This window comes from Erpetoichthys calabaricus, chromosome 10 (genome assembly GCF_900747795.2).
Source record: "Erpetoichthys calabaricus chromosome 10, fErpCal1.3, whole genome shotgun sequence".
NCBI lineage: Eukaryota > Metazoa > Chordata > Cladistia > Polypteriformes > Polypteridae > Erpetoichthys > Erpetoichthys calabaricus.
Window position 1 is genome coordinate 64,137,332 of NC_041403.2, and position 21,617 is coordinate 64,158,948.

A 21,617-nucleotide genomic window follows, 5' to 3' on the forward strand; every position below is an offset into this window, starting at 1 on the left:
CTAAAATCCATTTTAATGGCTTTTATTAAAGTACCTCCATTTATTGAAGTGAACAACACTGGCCCTTTTCTGTAATACAATATAAAATATATAACAGTAACAACAGCTTTAAAATAATGGTATATCCATCAAGTAGTTACCCAACTATAATTTAAGTAAACAAGTATTGACTTTTAGAAATGTCAAAATACAATGCAAGGCTTGAACTTTAATATGTGTCAGAGATGGGGATCCCACCAGTTTAACAACAAATAACGTTCATAATTTTTGGAGGATTTCACTGTAGTGTTTGTAAAGAATGATATATCATGCACTACCAGATGTATCTTAGCATGTGCATATTCTAAATTTATTCTCTGTCAGTTTCTCTCCAGTTACTGAAAACTACTGCTTAAAATGCATATTAAATATAATAATGTAAACATTATTTATGTACTATTGAAGTAGTGAATTACAAGATTATTCAAGAAATTTCCATTTAAAGCAACTTTTTAAAGCGGTTTTTACAACAATATGCTTTTAAATTCTGTTTTTTCAGTGAAGCAATTAGTAAGGTTTGTAATTCAGTATTTGCTATTGTAAGATTTAATTTTACATGTATAATTAGCCATCCGGTACTGCACAGCGAGTGCACAGGGTTATGACATGCATACACAAAGCAGATCAGGTAGTGATCTTAACGTATGCATGGGTTAAAGTTCTGTGCATGGCTGCTGTAGCACTGGCCTTGCAAAGCATCATGAGGCGCAAGGAGAAATTATTTATCTTAGTTGGCTGCATGGTGAATTTCCAGAAAATATCTGGCAAGCAAGGTTACTAGCAAACACAGCATATTTGCTGTGAAAAATGCTTTGGCAAATTTCACCTGTCAACATTATTATTGACTATTTAGTTAATTTATTTTATTGATGTTTTAATGAGGGGATTTTTTTATTGTGGGCAATGATGAAATCTTAAATATCACTGGGATTTTAATAAGAAAATGGCAATGCTTATCAAGACATTTATTTTTGAAAACAGAGCACTGCCATTTTCAAACTACAGTTTGCTCACAAGTGTTTACTTTCTGTGACAGAACACATTGGTTATACTTATTAACAGTGAGTCACAAGTATGTGTGTATTTTTTTCATGGACAAAAAAAAAAATTAAACCTTCCTACCTCATGTGGCTAATCTAATTATCAATTAAATATCACATCTCTCTGATTGTCTTTTTGCAGCTTTATTTTATGTATTTTTGTTGTTACTTATTTATCTTTTTTTTTCTTTTTTGTTTTTTGTTTGAAGATGTAAAAGGTCCACCTACCCACAGAATGTCTTGCGGTCAGTCACCGTACACTGAAACCACTACATGGGAAAGAAAATACTGTATTCTCACTGACAGTCAACTAATATTGCTCAACAAGGAAGAAGAGGTAAATATATATGTCTGTGAATCTCAGGAATACTTTTTCTTTTAATGAAAAATATATTACATACATTTCAAATGTTTTAATCTGACAAAAATGAAGCTTTTTTTTTTTTTTTTTTACAACAAGCAGGTTTTGTTTCTTAGAATTTTTATCATAAAAAATCACTACGTTTAGCCAAGTTTACCCTTCTTTTAACAAGTGCTTTATCTGTTTTACATTGATCATCAAATTACTCAACAAATGTCCTGTGAATGTGAATGTACTCTTTAGTTGTTTGAATTTGTAGTACAATGAAATAATTTCTTCTTAAAAGCATTTCCTATCAGGGATATTTATAGATATTTTAACATAAAAGACTATTTTAACTGTAGCTCCATTTGTTTTTTTTTTAATAGCTGTAAACATTTGAACTAGGTATCACATGAGTTTACTAGTTTTTGTTATATCTGGGGTACTCATTTCTGGATGTGTTTCTTTATTACTTTGGTAATTAAGAAAGTTGGTGGCACTATGGCATAGAATCTAGAGTTACTGCATCATGATTCTAGCATCCAGGATTCAAGTACTGTGCATGGTCATGTTTGCAGGGCTAACACATTCTCCCCCATGCTTATATTGGGTTTTAAGTACTCCCAGAGAAATGTGCCTGTTAATTTAATTTGCAACTGAGGACTAATGAATTATGCAATTGAAATTTCATCCTTATCTCTCTATTATAAAAGAAAATCTTGAGACGAGACTATTGCCAAGAGATTTTTTCAAGTCCCGTTAGACGAGACTGTTACCAAGAGATTTTTTCAAGTCCTGCCCTCCTCTCAACCATTTACGGTTAACGGCCCATGGTCCTATCACCTCTCATTTGTGTAAATGCTTTTGTCAAACACAGTTCCATCCCACCCCCCTCTCAACCATTTATGGTTAGCGGCCCACATCCATGGTCCTGTCACCTCTCATTCATGTGAATGCTTTTGTCAGACACAGTTCCTGCACTCTCAGCTCTTATGAATTATTCCGTTTTCTTCACTTTAAGTTCCCAATAAAAGAAGACTTATTATGTCCAAATCTTATTGAAGAATTTCGTCCCAAAGGGTTATCAACAGAAGAAATGAGTACACGGGCAATCCTAGCACCGAGAAATGATGAAGTCAAATGAATTAACGCAAAAATTGTCAATTGGTTACATGGGAAATTGGTTAAATGCATATCAATAGACTATGCTGAAACAGTTGGTGGTGATTGTGCGGAAGATGAAAACATCAGCTTATAATATGCCGTAGAATATCTACAACTGTTAACACCGTCTGGTCTTCCACCGGCCGAATTACTGTTGAAAGAAGGATGTATCGTAATGTTATCGCGTAATTTATGTATGAGTAATGGGCTATGCAATAGGACAAGATTAGTTGTATTAACACATTTACAGTTTCCCGTTAGAATAGCTTATGCTATGACAATTAACAGATCACATTCGAAAAAAGTCTTTTTTTTTGTTTTTTTGTTTTGTTTTTTTTAGAGAGAGAAACGATATTCACTCACAGGCAGTTATACGTTGAGTTGTCACGATGTAACTCCAAACACGGAATCAAAATTCAAAGCGATTTTGATGAATAGTTAATTCCAAATATTGTTTTTACTGAAGTTTTACAGTAAAAGTGTAAGTTTAAAAAGTATTTGCGTGTTAATATCAAAGCCAAACAGAACAAAAATGTATAACGCAACGAATACCTCTAACACAACATGAAACATAATTTTCTTTCAATTTATTATGTTTTACTATTTTTTTTTACTATGGTTAATTACTTGCTGTAATGTAAAATAGTTACAGTAGGTCTATTACGCATATATAACAATTCCCATGAAAATAAAAATCTGTTTAAATTGTACATCCGCTTCCCCATACGCGAGGGACAGAGCCGCAAAGTGGCTAGTGCGTAGCGCCCGCCCGGTGGTTGGCAATCAAAGCAAGCATGGGACAGAGCCCCGTAGTTTTTCAAAATGAGAAAATGCCTGTTGCCATGCAATACATGTCTGGCAATGTAAATGTATGTTAACCTGTCAGTCTACAAATTGCAAAGTTTACTATGAAAATCCTTAAGAAATTTTACCAAATCTGTACAGCAATCTGTAATTGATCACCTTTAGAAGTAAGGTATACAATATGTTAATTTAACTAGAATTCTTTTATTTTCTATAGCGTTGACAGGCTCTCTGGGCAGGGTTTATTCTAGCCTTGTGGCTGATACTGCCAGCATAGACTCTAGGTGCCAGTGACACTCTGTTTTAATTTTAGATATAGAGATAGTTATGAGATCTAAATATTTTACAGAAAAGTATGATGTTAAAAGTACATGTAATACAAAATAATAATATTAGATATAGACTTGGTTATAAGATATAAATTCAGTATAGTATGAGAATGTGATCTTAATGCATGTTTTTCAGATGTAATTGAATCATGCTTTAATTAAGTTTACATTACATAAACAACATGATCCCTTACTGTAATCATTTTAAATCTATATTCTCCTGGAAATCTCACAGTAATCTTGCATGAGAGGCCATTCTTCTGCCTTGAAAGTTATCTGCAATATAACTGAATGTCTTCATGTATGTTATCTGTAACAACACATATAAACTGATATACTAAATATGTGTTTCACAAGAATCAATGGACAGACATGAGATAATTGTTTCAAAGCAAAAGCATAACAAAATCATCCATCACAAAAGACATGCCCTACTAGAACATGTTAAAGGGACCTTGAAACCAGAGTTTGAATTGATGCACCTAATGGCTTAAATGTACACACACTGTTAAGAGTAGAATGTCATTTTGGTTGACAGTTAGAGGGTATGACATTACAGATACACAGGGATAACATTGCATCATTGTGATAGGTAAACCAACAAGAAGGCATAAAATTTAGGTTTGTATTACTTGGACATGATGGACAAGATGCACCCAGTGGCCAGATAGCCACTACTGAATACAAAATAAAATGAGTCATGAATTAAGTGGTAACATAGTTGCCAACTCATAAAGGAAACCACCTATGTGGCAAATGGCAATGTGCAGTCACACTGAATCTTTCAGACAGTAAACTTTATGTTTGCAAAAGAAGAGTTCTGGTGCATGTCAGAATGAGAAGACAGATTGTTTCATTGTAGGGTTTGATCAGTAGGAGAATCAAGGTAATGGAGCCCTGAAAATTCACATGCAAACCAGTCTCCATTCTATACATTAGAACTAGGACTATCATAAATTGGAGACAACCTCCCAAACCAGTTCTCCCACCTTGGTTTGGCCATCTCATTATCAAGTGGGGGTTGTTGCGTAAATTTTAAGGATGCCAACCTTCTTTAGTCTACTTTTACAATACACAGGATGCAAGAGACACTTAGTCATTTTAAAATGCAGATATTCTTGTCTAAGTCAGAGCCCTGACCTCAGTCCTATTCAACTGCTGTGGCATAATCTGTAGCAAACTGTTTGTGCAAGACATCTCAGAAATGTAAATGTGTTGAAACAATTCTATGAAGTACAATTGGCCAAAATATTTCTTAATCTCAGGGCAGAACTGCTCAGCAGCTACAAAAGGTGTTTGGTTCACAGTAATTCTGCTTAAGGATTCACATACTTTTTCTGTCCTTGACTTCAACATTTAAATCATTTATTAAAGATACGACAATATGCATTTTAGTTATACAGAAAATCTTGTGATGTGTATGCCTATAGAACTGCTTTTCTTTTTTTTTAATTGTATCTAAATTCTGTTTGTATCTTTAAAATATCAAATGTTTAATGGAAATACTTTAAATGAGATTCTTTTCTTGTTTTCCAAGTAAACTTTAATAGTTTTATTGAAGTTGTATAACAGCATGAAGAATTATGTGTGGTATATATATATATATATATATATATATATATATAAGTATATATATGTACAGTATTATGTGTGTATGTATATATATGTACATAAGTATACAGTGTATATGTCTACAGTATAAGATCAATTTTTATTGAAGTACAGTACAGTAAATATTTTGTTTAAAACCATACAGATGCCAGTTGAAGTGCTTCATGAAAATCAGTCTGAGGCCGCTAAAGGACGCAGTCTACGCCGAACTGTCAGTGTGCCATCAGAGGGTCAGTTCCCAGAGTACCATACAGATGGAGTTCCAAAAATAGGTATACAGAGAATTTTTTACAGTTTTAAGATTTTAAATTTAACTAAACTAAAAACTCAATTCTAATGCCAAACATTTATTTTGGCCATGTATTCTAAAAACAAAATGTATTTATTTTGGCCATCTAACTTGATTGATGTTTTTTTTTAACAAAACATGTTATTTTATATTTTATTTATAACAGTACAGTCTACTAAGTATAATGTTTATATATGTGTGTCATAAATTTATACCTTTCATCAAAAGTATTCTAGGATAGTTTTTGGAAGGACCAAAGGCTGTTTAAATCGATAAAAACATCCATGCAGGCATAAGGCAGGATATGCACATATAATATGTAATTTTTTCTAGACCAGCTTATTCTAATTCAAGATCACTTAACCTAATGTTGCTTGCACCATCACAATGCATTCTTATTAAAACTCTTAAATTCCTGGTTGAAAAAATCAGTTTTGGGAGGCCAGTACAGCCAGCTCATGCAGAATATACAGACAATGTCTAAGATTATATTTGGACCATAGATTCTGGAGTTGTAATGCAACAACATTAGTGTTGGCACAACAGTTTTCAGCTCATGTTGAAGGTGTCTTTATTCTCTTGGGATATCCTAGAATCTGTACCCTGATGTCTCTTTAGAACTTCCCAACTTTCCCTTCTGGAACTGTGTACGGAAGACCAGTGCGATTACCAAAACCAACAAAAGTCCTCTTTTGAAACATCTGCATACCCATCCCGGTTCAACCCATCACAGACATCTAAGTGATAGACTCCATGTACTCATTTAATATGAGACTAACCTCATTCGATATGAGATCAATAACTATAATGGCCATCTAGCTCTAGAAAGAGGACTACTTACTTAAAGTCTTACATTTTACCTTATTTTTGACACCCATTGCACACCCAACCTAGGGGGTATCAGCTTCAATTGCCCTTACCAAGATTTCTTGTTTTTTGTCCTGCAAAATTTTTTTGGGAGCTTTTTCTTGTCTTATTAGAGAGTCTAGCCTGGGTGGGGGGCAGTCAATTAAAAAGAGCCTTTTAAAGCCCATTGAAGTATTATTTATGTGATTTTATGCTATAAAAAGTAAATTGTTATAAAAGCTGGTCACAGATGATGATCTATCTAGAACTGAAAGACCGTTAACTGGAGCTGCAAAGCAATCATTGTACCATTTTGTTGTACCATTTCACAAAATCAACATATATATATTTTTGAGTTACCCTCCCTTTTATGTTTTTTATTGTTTAGAAGAAATTTGTCACTGATGTGAAAAGGATACCTTATTTTACCTGAGGATTAGTGAAAGCATAAAATAAAAAAATGTTTGCTTATTTTATACTGCAGCACAAGACACTTTTTGTCTGCTGTATCAGTCACAGGGTATCCATCAGACAACCAAAGAAGGTGCACTTTACTCTAGAAGGAAAAACCAAGAATTTAAAAAGAAGCTTTCCAATACTAATAATAGTCATGTACTAAATAAAATAAGTTTAGTTTTTTTTTTTGGTAATACTGTATGTAATTTTTATTACTTTTTCATTTCATCCCTTTCATACTTTTTATGCAGATAATGCCAAGTAATTCAGCTAGTACAATTATTACACTGAAAATTATGAAATTATGTATTTTAGTTTAAATTTCAGTTGAACTTGTATATTGTAAGCAACTACTGCTGAAGCACATCAGAAAGGTTATGTTCAAGGTACAATGTCAAACTCTGATTCTGTAATATAATAATAGCATCCTTTCATAACCAAGCTCAGAAGTGCACACTGCTGATATGCAGAAAATGACCTGCTACTAAATTCTGAGTTTTTTTCATTTGCAATTTGCTAGACTGATGTTGATTTTGTTGTATATATCTTAATGAGAAACAGTAAAAACAGTTTTAATAAGTTATGCATTGTTTCTCATGCAAGTTCTTTTTTTATTCAATGGTTCTGAAGAATTTTGCAGTGTTTTAGTGTAATTTCTGAATTCTTTGGGCTTCTTTTTGTTATTTAGTTTTAAAGTATGATTTTTTTAATGTGTTTTCTTTATGTCCATTTTCAAATGGAACATAACTGCAGAGACTTTAAAATCAGCTTTGACACGACAGGTAGAATAAGAAAATTCTCTTTCTGCAGACATTTTTAGGAACCAGGAAAACTTACTGACAGTTCCTATTATGCAAATAGTCTTTACACTTTAAGCAACCTCTGTTAGCTTGTAAACCATTTAGAGGGAGAGACATGATTAACAGCCCTGGTGTATGCAGTTTCAAATTGGCATTCACCTCAAGAAAGCAAAAGATTTGCTAGGTTAAAGTTATTATCATTGACAAAACAATGATACTGTCATTCTTTGCATGCCATAACAGATGTATAAAATACAGAAAGGTAAATTTCAGCTTTGTACAGTGACTTTTTTGCTGCTGTGAATGTCAGTATACAACATTTCACTGAATACCAGTAATACTTTTTTACCACAGTTTTAAGATTAACAGATACTACATTGCCTTGTCTGAACGGCTCAGTAATGAAGTCTTCACTGGCTCCGCATTTTAAAACATTTATCTTTAATACTTATTTGAACAGCAAAGCCCGTCAATGCTACTAGCACAGCCCTGGGCTACAATCATGTTGAAATTAGTACTATAGTTCTGAATATACTGTATTAATGATCATACCATCAAATTTTATGAAATCTTTATACAACCACAAACACCAGTAATTAGGTTGTTAGATAACAGGGAAAAGATTACCTAAAGTAGTGAGGTAGAGGATGTGATGGTATTGAAACACCAACCTTACCCTTATCATTAATAAGACCACATAACTCACTGGGACCTCTGTGAAAATAAGACAAACATCGTTAAAGGGTGTGGATACCAGTCATTAGCCAATGAAAGAAAAGGTGGTACGATCAAAGTGTCAGGCAAACACCGGTGTGACTTCTTCAGCATTCTGTTCAAGAATGGCTGGACATTGAAAAGTTAAACAGTTAGGTGGTTGTGTCACTATTTTTCCCATGTGCATCCATTAAATTGGTCCTCATAAGGGTCATGCTGAATTTATGAATTTGACACTTTCTAAGACTTAAAGAGAGTACTGGGGACCAACAGTAAAAACGGAAAGCTCCTCCAGTTTCCAAGATTTACAGATTATCTGATTTGGACCTCCATTATTGTACGGGGGCAGTTTTTTCTTTCTCTGACAGTTTAGGAAATAAAGCATGAGTATTTGAAATCGTCTTTTAAATATTCACTTCACTTCATTTTCAGTACAATTCTCCTGGAAAGGATTGCATTTCTAACATCCGAGCTGAACAAACCATGCCAGCCTCTTCTTAGCAATTGTCCCAAGCTCTCCCAGGAATTTTAAGACTCCTTAGGCCAGGCAAGACGCATTTTCCTTCCAACATATCCTGGGTAGTCTTCAAGGATCTTCCTGGTACAGCTCCTCTGGGAGGCACACAGTGGGCATCCTAACTACATGCCCAGATCTTTTTAACTGACAGCTCTCAAAAGCTGAGTAGCAGTAGTTTCACACCAAGATCTACCTGTTTTTGCCAAGCTCCTGTCTAGCATCCAGTCTGAGCCTAGAAACCCAGAACAAAAAATGTATTTTGGCCTGTGACTCTCTCAGTCTCGTTTTTTTGGTCACTATCAGGTACTTGTGACTACTAATGGGGATGGGGTTGTAGAATGATAAGTAAATCAAAGCTTAGCTGCCATAACACCAGAAAGGTCTTGTATAATGTGTGCAAAAATGCTGTAGCTACCGCGGTTCCTTGATAATCTTAGCCTTTATTTGTGAACAAGACCTGAGGTTCATGGACTTCTCCACTTGGAAGAATCCTTCCTAGTTCACATGAAAAGAATAAGAAACTTTTTTGTTGGGAGGCAAGTATGACATCATGTTTGGAAGGCTTCTTATCCAATCCTCATCAAACCTGCCTGCAGTCTACTCCAGTGTATGCTGGTCACAGATAATATTCTTCAAAAACAGCCACACAAGCCTTAGGCTCCCATTGTGGATACTTTTCAAGCCTTGACTGCACCTTGTCATCCTGTCCATGAAAAATTAAATATGAAAAGAGGCCTATGTTGAGGCTCTAGAACAGAGCTTTCGTTTGATAGCTGAACCTCACATTCAGAATCCACCCTTGCTGTTGAACATTGTGGACAAACTCTTTGTCTTTCACTGAATATTAGAAGGGTCGTAGGAGTTAATCATTTGTGTTTGCATATGTTTTGTACACTTGGAAAATTGTCATAAAAATGTGCCTTGTGGGTACAGTGCAGAAGGTGATACAATGTTATAGTGATAATAGGATTTCTGTGGTGTGATTGTTGTGTTTACATGTTTAGTGTTATGTCATGTCCATTCATTGGGGCTTTTTGACTGATGGAGTCAGTCTGTGATATTTTAAGACAACCAAGAAGGAGAAAGAACCACCATCTAAAGTGTGGTAAAAGTTCAAGTTAAGTCAAGTCAATTTTATCTATAGAGCGCATTTAAAAACAACAGAACTCTACCAAAATGCTGTACAGCTTCAATAAATACACCAGTACATTTATACAGTAAATAAATACATCAAAATAAATGTGCACATACAAGTTTAAAAATGTTAAGGCAAAAAGATAGGTATACAAGCAGGATTTAAAAGTGACCAAAGTTGGGGCTGACCTAATATAAAAAGACAGACTATTCCAAAGCTTAGGAGCAGCTACTGCAAAAGCATGGTCCCCTCTAAGCTTAAGTCTAGATCAGGGGTCCTCAATCATGGTCCTGGAGGGCCGCAGTGGCTGCAGGTTTTTGCTCCAACCCAGTTGCTTAATAAGAAGCACTTATTGCTCAAGTTAGACTTATGCTTCACTTTAGTTGTTTTGCTCGTTAAGATTTTGAACCCTTATTGCTTATTTTAGCCTTGAACAGCTGTATTCTTGGTTTTAATTGCTCCTAATTAGCAATAACATACAAATGACAAAAGAGACCAGTATTTCTCCATTTAGCTTGTTACCATTTATACCTGTGTGTATTTATCATGCACTATTGGGTTTAATTAAATACTTGGAAGGAAAGTAAAGAGAAAAAGTGAAGAACTGAGGATTACTCATCCATTTTAGCCTTCAAATCATTTGTATGATATCCTTAGAAAGGGGAATTAAATCTAGGATATGAGAATTACCTGACATAGCAGAGTTAAAGCACTAACAAGCCATGAAATTAAATTATTGGCAAGAATTGCTTTCTAATTAAGCAAGCGGGTTAGAACAAAAACCTGCAGCCACTGCGGCCCTCCAGGACTGTGATTGAGGACCCCTGGTCTAGATTGTGGCACAACCAATAACTTCTGGTCAGAGGACCTCCATGATCATGGAGGAGTGTAAGGGTATAAGAGATCAGTACGATAAACAGGGAATAAACCATTCATGGACTTTAAAACAAACAGTAAAATTGTAAATTCATTCAGTGAAGAGGAGCTAAGACTGGTGTGATGTGGTTCTATTTTTGTGTGCCTGTTAGAAGCCTGACAGCAGTGTTCTGGACTAGCTGAAGATGAGCAAGGGATTACTGATTTACTTCAAAGTATAATGAGTTGCAGTTGTCAAGCCAAGAAGAGACACATGCATGAATTAGTGTTTCAAAATCATGTACAGAAAGAAAGGGCTTGACTGTAGCCAATTCCTTGAGTTAATAGAAACAGGCTTAACAATGGAGTTAATTTGTTTATCAAATTTGAGCGCATTATCAAAAAGCACACCAAGATTTTTTGCAAAGTGTTTACAGTAGGTTATCAAAGGGGCAAGATTCATTTTTGGAGCACAAGTAAGATCAGAAGGTCCAAAACACACAATCGCTATTTTTTTGTCATTTAGATTAAGAACATTTAGCGACATCCGTGTTTTAATGTCTTCTACACATTCAAATAAAGATTTAAGTGAATGTGTTTTGCTCTGTTTCAGTGGAAAATATATCTGTGCATCATATGCGTAGCTATGGAAAGAAATATTGTGTTTTTTAAAAATGGATCCTAAGGGCAGCATGTACACTGAAAAAAGAATAGGCCTCAGAGTAGATCATTGAGGGACCCCACATGTGATAGGAGCTGAGGAGAAGGAGAAATTTCCCAGGCTGACTTAAAAGTTTCTGCCTGTGAGGTATGACCCGAACCATTTCAAAGCAGTTCCTATTATACCCACATACTGCTCAAGACAGGGGATAAGGATATCATGGTCAACTGTATCAAATGCTGCAGTTAGATCTAGCAGCAACAAGACAGCAGTATTCACATAGTCATTTATTAATAACAGATCATTCAGAACACTGAAAATATTAGACTCTGTGCAGTGGTGTATCTTAAAACCAGACTGAAATAATTAAAAAAATTCCACTTTCATTTGAAAAAGTTTGCAGATGTAGAAAGGTAACCTTATCCAGAATTTTAGAAAGAAAGGTCAACTTAGAGATATGTCTGAAGATTGACAAGTCAGTATAGTCCAAATCTGTTTTTATGTTTACAAAAGGCTGGCTGGCTGACTGAACCAATCTCAAGACAACTCTTTATAATGTCCAAAATGCTAGGCCCAGCCACTTCAAAAACATCTTTAGGAAGTGGGAACAATTTCTAATGGACAAGTTGTGGGTTTAAGGCGACTAATTACTTCTGCCAAAAAAGGGAGAGATACAGGGTGAAACTGATAGAACAGAGGGTGTAATGTGTGATCTAATGTTAGCAATTTTATGAACAAAAAATTGGAGAAAATCCTCGCAAATTATTAGTGTAATGTCAGTTCGTGTAGGAACAGATGGGTGAAGAATAGTGTTAATAGTACTAAATAACACTAGGTCTATGACAGTTATCTGAAGTACTGTCTGAAAAATACTTTATCCTACCAGATTTTACAGCTTTCTGATTGTTAGACTATCCTTTAAAATATTAAAGGACACCTGCTCATAAAGGACACAGTTACTCATAAATCCATAATATTTGACTTACCCTCAAGATATCCATAACAAATGTTGCAATGATCAAGCCTGAGCCATCTTGCAGGATTTCAGGCATTGTGCCTATAAAGATTTCTTACCAATGTGGTATAACATACGGTAATACATGATCTTTTTATACCAGTAGTTGTATTTTCCATTATATACTGCCAAAAATAAAAATTGTGTTGCAGGGTTAAACTTGGGGGTTGGTAATAGGATTGGCACTCCAGCCACAGTAAAAGGAATCTCACACTGTTCCATTCCATTCGAACTAGTATGGCGCTGAGGTATAACCTATTGCATGGCTACACTCAGGTTCTAATTTGAGATCCTGGGGTGGTTTGTCATGTGGTGGGTGCGGCAACGCACTGTACCAATGCTCCCAACCTCTCTGTCTTCTCTACCCAGCTATTGAAAAACATTATTGTATAAATGCATTTTAGAGTGTGTTTTTCATAATGAATGGGTTATTTAGTGTGCACTATGCGAACTTCCTGTGACCCTGTAGTGGAAAAGGCAAGTCCAGGCAATGTATAAATGAATGGATATTTAAACAAAGAAGATCTTCTGTGTCTTGTTATAGTTAGCATCTGCTGATTTTGATAATGCCATAACCCATATATTGATCAGTAGATAACACCTTGTCATTCATTACAAACAATAGGTACAGTAGGTGCTGTTTTTAGGTTGCTGTAATAATTTTCAGTAGCTCATTTGAGAACATTAAAATCATTTCAATTCATCATCACTATATTTTACAGATCCAGAGGTGCAGTGACATACTTTAGCACAAACACTATAGATATAATAAAGTGAGCTATACACATCGCAGAACCCTGGATCAGTGTTTCATTTTGTGTTGAGATCACATGTCTTCAGAAGTCAGTTTTTCTGAGGTAATATGTCCACATAAGTTTTTTTAACCTGCTTCAAACCTTAGAGGGTAGTAAGAGGTTGTCTGCATCAGGAACAAGACAAGACCCAATACTGAGTGGGACACCAGTCCACCAAGGGCACTGCTGCACTGGCAATCTCACATGTACTGGGCATGTATCAGCATCATGAAAAACAAAAAACTATCACGTACGTCTTGGGAATCAGGGGGGTTGGAGAATGGTACTAGGGTATGAAAAAAACACACTGGGAAAATTTGTAAATTCTAGACAGGCTATGATCTGGCTGGGTATCAAACTCATTTTGCCATTACCAACCTCTGTTCTGAGAAAATGCTTATGCTAAAGGTCGGGGATGTCCCCTGTACTTTTACTATTGGGATGATTTTGTAATCACAATTCATTGTAAACTCATCTATTTCAAAAAGTGATATTTAATGGTCTTAATTGATAACATGTCTTTTCAACCTTGATTTTTGTGTAAAATTGTATGTGTGCAGCGCTATGCTTTATCACACAGTATACTGTAATGTTAATTCTGCATAATATTTCTAGTTATAGTGATTGCTTTCATAGGTACTATAAAAAATAAAGTTTGATTTATCGATGAGACTGAATTATTTACTACTGAGCTATGTACGTTTACCTGGACATATCTGTAATACACTTAGAGTCTAGCATATTAAGTTACAGCACATGGAATGCTGCATTTTTGGCATTTTGTTATACAGAGCTATTTGCTTTGTAAAGTGGTTTGGGATAGTGCTCTTTGCAAAAGGCAATAACATGTCCTGTCCTGAAAGTGTAAATAGAAACTTAGCTGAGCCAAATAGCAACTTGTCTATGGCTATGGATGTTTTCTCCTTTATACAGTATCGTTTATAAATTTGTATAATGGATTGCTCACCAGTGCTATAATTCTGCATATTTATTGTCTGCAATCCATTTAAATGGCATACTCGATGTGTTTTCTGTCAGTGGATAGTAACTGTACAGGGAATATATTCCTGATATATGCAAGATCTAAAGAGACTGAAGGAACACAGCCATTCTGATATAATAAATTGTACATATCAAGATAAGACCTGAAAATGCATTCAGTCTCATTCTGTGGCCTCCTTAATCTTAAATACAATTATGGGTTACTGATTTGAAAGAGTTGGTGCAGGTGGAAGGGGTCTGTTCTATTTGTATGATAATAGTGTGACAGAAATGTAGCATTACTAATAAGACTGCAAAGTAATGCTTGTCCTTTTCTTTTTATCTACCGTAATTATCTGTAAACCTTATTTTAGTGCAGGTAGGAAAAGAGATTTGCTGACTTGCATGTTGATACATAAAAAACAACTTTAAATGATTTTGCCTAAAATTAATAATAGAAAACATGATTTGTGTAGTATAACATGTCCCAAGCAATTATTATTTGAATTCTGCATTCAGTATTCTTAGTAACACTGAAGGTGACTTTGTTTTTACCATTAATTAATTATCTTCTTTTTTTTTAAATATCTTATTGAGATGAATGATAATGTTTCTCTATTGAAGAATATTGATGATATGTAACATTTCACAGTTGGAACAAGTAATGTAAAAATTTAAATAAAACTTATTTTATTTATTAAGGATATCTATCAAAGTTAAAATAACTGCAGCAAAAATAATTTGTTTCATTTGGCAGTAAGAACTATTTTGCATCCTCATGACTAGCATTGACTAAATCCAATCTGTGCCTAGTTTTAAACATTAATCTAACTTTACTTACCAGACATTAATAAATCTACACTACAATCAATTTCTATTTACAGAATTAAATTGGGGTTGTCAAGAACATAAAGAATAAATTACAACAAAAATTTACACAGAATCTATTTTCTTAGGTTTATGCCCCAATGAGAAATGCTATATACTACATCCATCCATCCATTATCCAACCCGCTGAATCCGAACACAGGGTCACGGGGGTCTGCTGGAGCCAATCCCAGCCAACACAGGGCACAAGGCAGAAAACCATCCTGGGCAGGGTGCCAACCCACCGCAGGACACACACAAACACACCCACACACCAAGCACACACTAGGGCCAATTTAGAATCGCCAATCCACCTAACCTGCATGTCTTTGGAATGTGGGAGGAAACCGGAGCGCCCGGAGGAAACCCACGCAGACACGGGGAGAACATGCAAACTCCACGCAGGGAGGACCCGGGAATCGAACCCAGGTCCCCAGATCTCCCAACTGCGAGGCAGCAGCGCTACCCACTGCGCCACCGTGCCGCCCTATACTACATTCATTTACAAAATAAATACCTGCTAATATAGTAGAAGAGTTTTTGCTACCCCGTTTTCTCTTCTCTGCCTCTGGGAAATTGTTGCCACAATGATTGCCAAAAAGCCTGTTTTTCCACAAAATTTTATGGTATTTTATATTTGTTAAACTTTTTATTTACTGCTTTCAATGTAACTTTTATACAGTGTATAGTAAATTGCAAGGAAAAGCGGAAAATATATTAACATTGTACAAATGCTCCATTAATTCATTAATTAAATAATTAATTTGTTAATTTATTAATTAATGACAGGTTTATAGCTTTATTGGATTAGTATACATATCCCTACCCAGTACAGTGATTCTAACTTGCTTGCGCTAATCAACATGCAACATATCGCCACTGTCAGACACTTTGAATAACAAGTATAACTACCCTTCTTCTATTATGTCCACAGTAACTGAGTTCCCTTGTTTTGTCATTGCCACTGCATTCCAGCTAATAAAAACCCATTGCAACTACCCAGCAGTTTGGCTTTCACTGACTTCATATGCAGTTCAGAATTGTCTTTAATCCTGATGCACTAAAAGTAAACAAACCAGATTACCTGCCACTACTGGATTTATTACTTTATAACCATGTGTCACATGCTTTAATCTCACATAATTTAAATGCAGCATTTTATGTTTGTGTCTGCAGCAATATTTCCCTAATGACTTTTGATGGTGCAGATTAAGTGGCACCAAACTCCACATGCATTACCAGTTTTTGCAATGCTCAGTTTTTTAGTTCTAAACTGAAGACCCACTTGACCCAACTTCTGTCTGTTGTTTTCTATTTTTTTTTTTTGTTTTCTTCAGTGTTTATACAAGTTTAATATATTGTTTTGTTCCCTCATCAGTAATATTTCTACTGTTTCTTGTCTTCTCCTCAACATTGGTTTACTACTCAGCTGTCAAATTTATAGCAAAGTAAACATACAAGTTCACATTAAAAGTGAAGCTGTTAGTTTAAAGCAAGGGGTTGATGCAGAAGAAATATTGGAAATTACTGTTGCAAAACAGAGACACTGCCATCTATTAATGACATTCATTTGAAGCACAAACCATTTCCTACATGAAAATAACCATAAAAGTGAACAAGATAGTCAAGTGTGCATTTTTATTTGTAGTTTACTTCACAGAACTAAAGGTATAATCTGTATTAGTAAATAGGACAATCTGAATTATAGTATTTTGAAAAGTGAAATCTTTTACTTATGTAGTTTGCTGACAAATTAGGACAGAAGACTGTTTGTGTGTGGTGTTTTTGGTATAGCAGGCAGATCTGCTAACAGTGTGGATTCTTTGGTTACTAAGAATTATGGTATTGAATTAAAAACAGAAAACTGAGCTAGATTATGTCTGGGCAAGTATTATTAAGGTTTTAATTTTTGGCATGTGCATAATATATTCTTAAAAACATGTACTCTTAAAAATTGTAAAGAGCAGAGTCTAGAGCAGTATCACAATAAACATTGTTACAACTTTTATGAATATTCCTGTAACAATAATGGGAAAAAAATAATTTTTACCTGAGTGTCATTAAGTGACTTTGCCATTGTTTTGTTACTTTGTTGTCATCTTATCAAATTACTCCATCTCTTATCTTTAGAAAAAAAGCAATATGTGAATAATTTCATAATTTATAATATCTGCTGAAAGTTATGATTTTAAATTTTGACATTGTAATGTTGATTTTTTGGAAATACAAAGTGAATCTTTATCTAATTAATGTTTTTACAAATGTGTTTCAGAATTAATTATAACTGAGAGGTTGCTCTGAATAACACCATTTAAATATATATGGTAGCTCTTTATAAGTGTAATAGTAAGCCTTCCAAATTTGTGATCTTCCTCTGTCTCCCAAGGGTGGGCACTGGCTGCACTATATTATTATCAACACTACCTTCTCTGTTTATTTTGCTTTGTCACGCACTGTGCTCCTCCATGGATTTAACACTTTGTTTTCTACTATTCCCATAAGGGAGGGGGTCTTGTCTGAAGGGGTAGAGGTTTGTTTGCAAAAAAGATAGCTACAATGGTTTGAACACACTTTGATTATCAAACAGGAGATCAACAAGGCATTTGATTTGCAGTAGCTGTAAAGGAAGGTTTTGTTTATTTTAATAATTGCTGAAAATTATACATTTGATTATTTATAACATTTTAAAATGAATCTTGACCTCATGCATTCATCATTTCAGCTTGATTTTTAAAAATGTTCACTTGAAAAAGGCATGTTTTTAAATGAATTTAATAAAGAGTATGAGATTTTATTCTACAAGGAGACAATAATACAGTATGTGCCCTTGACCATTTTGGGCTGCCTGCCTGTGAGAATTTCATTTAATGTGAAGGACAATGTGATATAATCTGATTTGCCCATTAATTATGTATAAATATTTACATTGTTCAGAAATATGCTGGATCCACAAAATCCCTAAAGTGCATAATATGTACATTTTCTGAGAGAATTAAATGACCATTCTGTATGGTTTTATTCAATGCTATTGGCATGTGAGTGCATTTTTTTTTACTTAAAATAATAATAATATAAAGAGTTAGGATATGTCTGTGTACTAAAGAGGTTTACTCCAGGTTTATTTTAACCTGAAAAACAAGTAAACACAATAGTCAGGATGCCCACACAGTTAAAGCCATTGTAACTAAAAGATCAAACTTAAACCCCAATTAATAGTACATGTACAGAAAAACGGGTAGCTTTTGCTTTAATAGTATTTCTTCCTCAATATTATTATTATGCTGCCATAAACCTGTACCTCCATTAAAATATTAGACCATTGATGGAAAAAAAAATCTTTTTTAGGTTGTGTGTTTTATTACTTATTTTTGTCAGATTTTACATTTTTATCCCAGTTTCTGTTTTCCAGTTCTAATTGATTTATTTATTTTAATATAACATGATATTATAAAACCTCTTTAATTTAATTCATGATGTATTTATATTAAACGCTCCATTAAAAACTGATTTGTTACTTTGTGGTTTTGCTGACATATTGATTAGTAAACAATATGTTAGGTAATATTATGTAGAAATATCACAAAATATACAGCTCCACAGTGTGTGAGCTGTTTTCTCATTTGTGAATTAGTCTGTCAGTCTACATGCAGTTTATAAGTGCAAACTCTCAGGACATCAATTTAGTTTTTCTGGCAGTCATTTTGCAACTTATTTTAAAGTGCAACACATTATGTTCAGCAAAATGACAAAATAGGCTGGATCAGGACAGTTTGACATATATTTATAGGGTGACTGCAAAAATGTATTTAATGCTTACTTTTTAAGACACGTGGAATTAGAACATTATCTTCTATAGTGTTAAATATATGAGAATATGTTGGCCTAGTATGTAAAATTATGTGTCTTACAGGAAGTGGAAGTTGAATTGTTTCTTATTGCCATGTTTGAAGGTAAAACAAGCCCTGGTTTTTACACAACATAGTCTGAGTGAAAATATTTATTTAATATTATAAGACATAATTCATTATTACCAAGCCAACTACAAAGAACAGCAGGATATTATTAAAATTAGATTATATTTGTAAGTGCCCATCAAAGGAAACAGTATATTTGAGCCAGAAAGCTTCCAGCATTGAGCCCACAGGCATTTCATTGTGTTTGGGGTCACACATATGGAACTCAATCTTCTAAATACTGTACATAAAATATGTGTAGCTTGATTTTAACAAGTAATTAAAAAAAAGTGTTTAGACATCAATATCTAAACAAGCTTCCTTCAGTCAGGGTGTTTTTGAAATTTGTGTTTCATGACCAGGCAACCAAACGGCCTTTTAAAATAATAAGTAAATTTACCAGCCCGTTGACAGTCTTTTTTCTGCATATCATAGTGGATGCTGAATCTGTACTACTTAACAATACTGACACAATATTTCACCATAGCTACCTGTAATGAATGCATCTTCAATTGTACTTTTTATCCCCAGGTTGATTAGGCCTTGAACTCAACTGATTTAAATGCCAATTTTAAATCAGTTAAGTAGTTTAAACCATTTCAGGTCTCTTTAATTAAGTGTTGGTTATAACATTAATTTGTACAAACATCCAGCAAATTATCTTCTTTTTCTTTAATAATCTGCAGTTATTTGTAATTGGTCTTTCTTTATTGAGATGGTTAATGTATGTTTATTAATACCTCGACCAGAAAGTGTTTTCATGGAAACCTGGAGTATTATAAAAGTTGCTTCTAATCTGAAGGTCGTTTTTTTCCCGCAAATGTAATTTTTGGCATCTGTATTTAGTGGAGATACCTATATATCTATGCAAAATGCATACGTTTTAACATGTATGGATTCGTAAGCATTTTGCATAGATATATAGGTATCACCATTCCACGTAAAATTAAACTGAATGTCTCCCTCAGACCTGTGCGCATTTATAAAAAATAATCAGATACACGCCTTAGTATTTAACAGTAAATAATGGAAAATACAAACAAGGATTACTTTCTACATAAATAGTTTTATTTTGTAATGTAATTGATGTTATAATGCAATTTGACTTTTTTACGCTGACAAAGAATTACAGCAGGAAAGTTTAAAAATACGTATTTTTTTCCAGTTTTCAATCTCAGACACATCTTTAATGTAAAATATAATATTATATATATATATATATATATATATATATATATATATATATATATAATATTATATATATATATATATATATATATATATATATATATATATATATATATATATATATAATCAGGATGGAACAGAAATTATCATGACATCAATACTGAGATTACTGTAATTACTATTAAGATAGGCTGAAATACGAGTAAATGACGGCTCCCTTACTTACTTAGCCGTGTTAAACCGGGGATGCCAGATTGATATACTGGCTTTGCAACTAAAGAAACATTGTGTTTACTCCCCCGAGGAAAAAAAATCAACAGGTTTCGGGAGCCAGTAACAGCTGGGGATAGGAGTGTGTTTTACTGAATGACTTTAGCTATGCTCTATGGAGTGTGAGTGAGTGAGTGAGTTAGTCCTACCAGCGGTGACCCAGGGGCTGCCCTATAGTCGAAGGCGATACGTGCGTCTCGCTTGTATGCGTATGCGCGCGCGAGCGACATTCTCCAAGAAGGACTGCTATTGTTGTGTTCCTGTGAATAGAGGAGTAGAAAATAAAGAAAAGAGGGCGAGTGGGTTTGACTGGCTTGGGGTCAGGCTTTTCTGCATTCCGAAGCGTCTGGGGGTTGAGCTAGAGAGCACAGAAAACGCAAAGCCACAAAAGACATGGGACCTCTACGGGGAAGGGAACTGCCGGGCTTCGTGGTGAGCATGGAGGACTTGTGAGGCACCGCAGACACAGGTAGGTTATGAGCGACATCACGCTAAGAATGTAGCGTAATTTTCGGCTTTGCCGAACTAGATTACTTCTCCTCTAAAAACTAAGCAGACAATGGAAAGAGCGGAACAGATCAAGTCGAGCAGAGCGTGCAGCTGCCAGAGAGGTTGTGTTCTCTCTCACACACACGGATTTCATAATGAGCGGTAGAATTAATTCTCGGTCATAGTTCCATATGGTGTAACCGTGGTCGTTTGAGTATGGCTCCTAGAGAAAGGGGAAAAGTAGTTTTGAGAGTGGAACCAATAGCTCTGGTACTAGGATCGAATTTGTTGGAGCATGTTAGTTGAGCCTGTGAACAACTTTTCTAAACTCTGTGCTTCTACCTACTACAGAAGTCGAGTTCCTAATCAGTCACCTGTTAAAGTGACTCAGAGAACATTATCACGACAGAAGCCTAGCGGTGTTTGTATGTGAATGATTTGTGCATGAATAAATCTC

The 21,617-nt window shown here is 34.6% G+C and overlaps 1 protein-coding gene across 6 annotated transcripts in view; it reads left to right on the forward strand.

Moving 5' to 3' along the window:
• The window catches only part of rasal2 (RAS protein activator like 2), a 260,725-nt gene that overhangs the window by 136,935 nt on the left and 102,173 nt on the right, over positions 1 to 21,617 (forward strand). For 5 of the 6 annotated variants that reach the window (XM_028811332.2, XM_028811333.2, XM_051932425.1 and 2 more), the window contains exons 2-3: positions 1,289 to 1,416; positions 5,476 to 5,602. In XM_028811332.2, the coding sequence (XP_028667165.1) occupies positions 1,289 to 1,416; positions 5,476 to 5,602 (255 nt within the window). Of the gene's footprint in view, positions 1 to 1,288; positions 1,417 to 5,475; positions 5,603 to 20,805; positions 21,141 to 21,617 lie in introns of those variants that run through there. The other variant, XM_028811334.2, reaches the window with a different exon arrangement.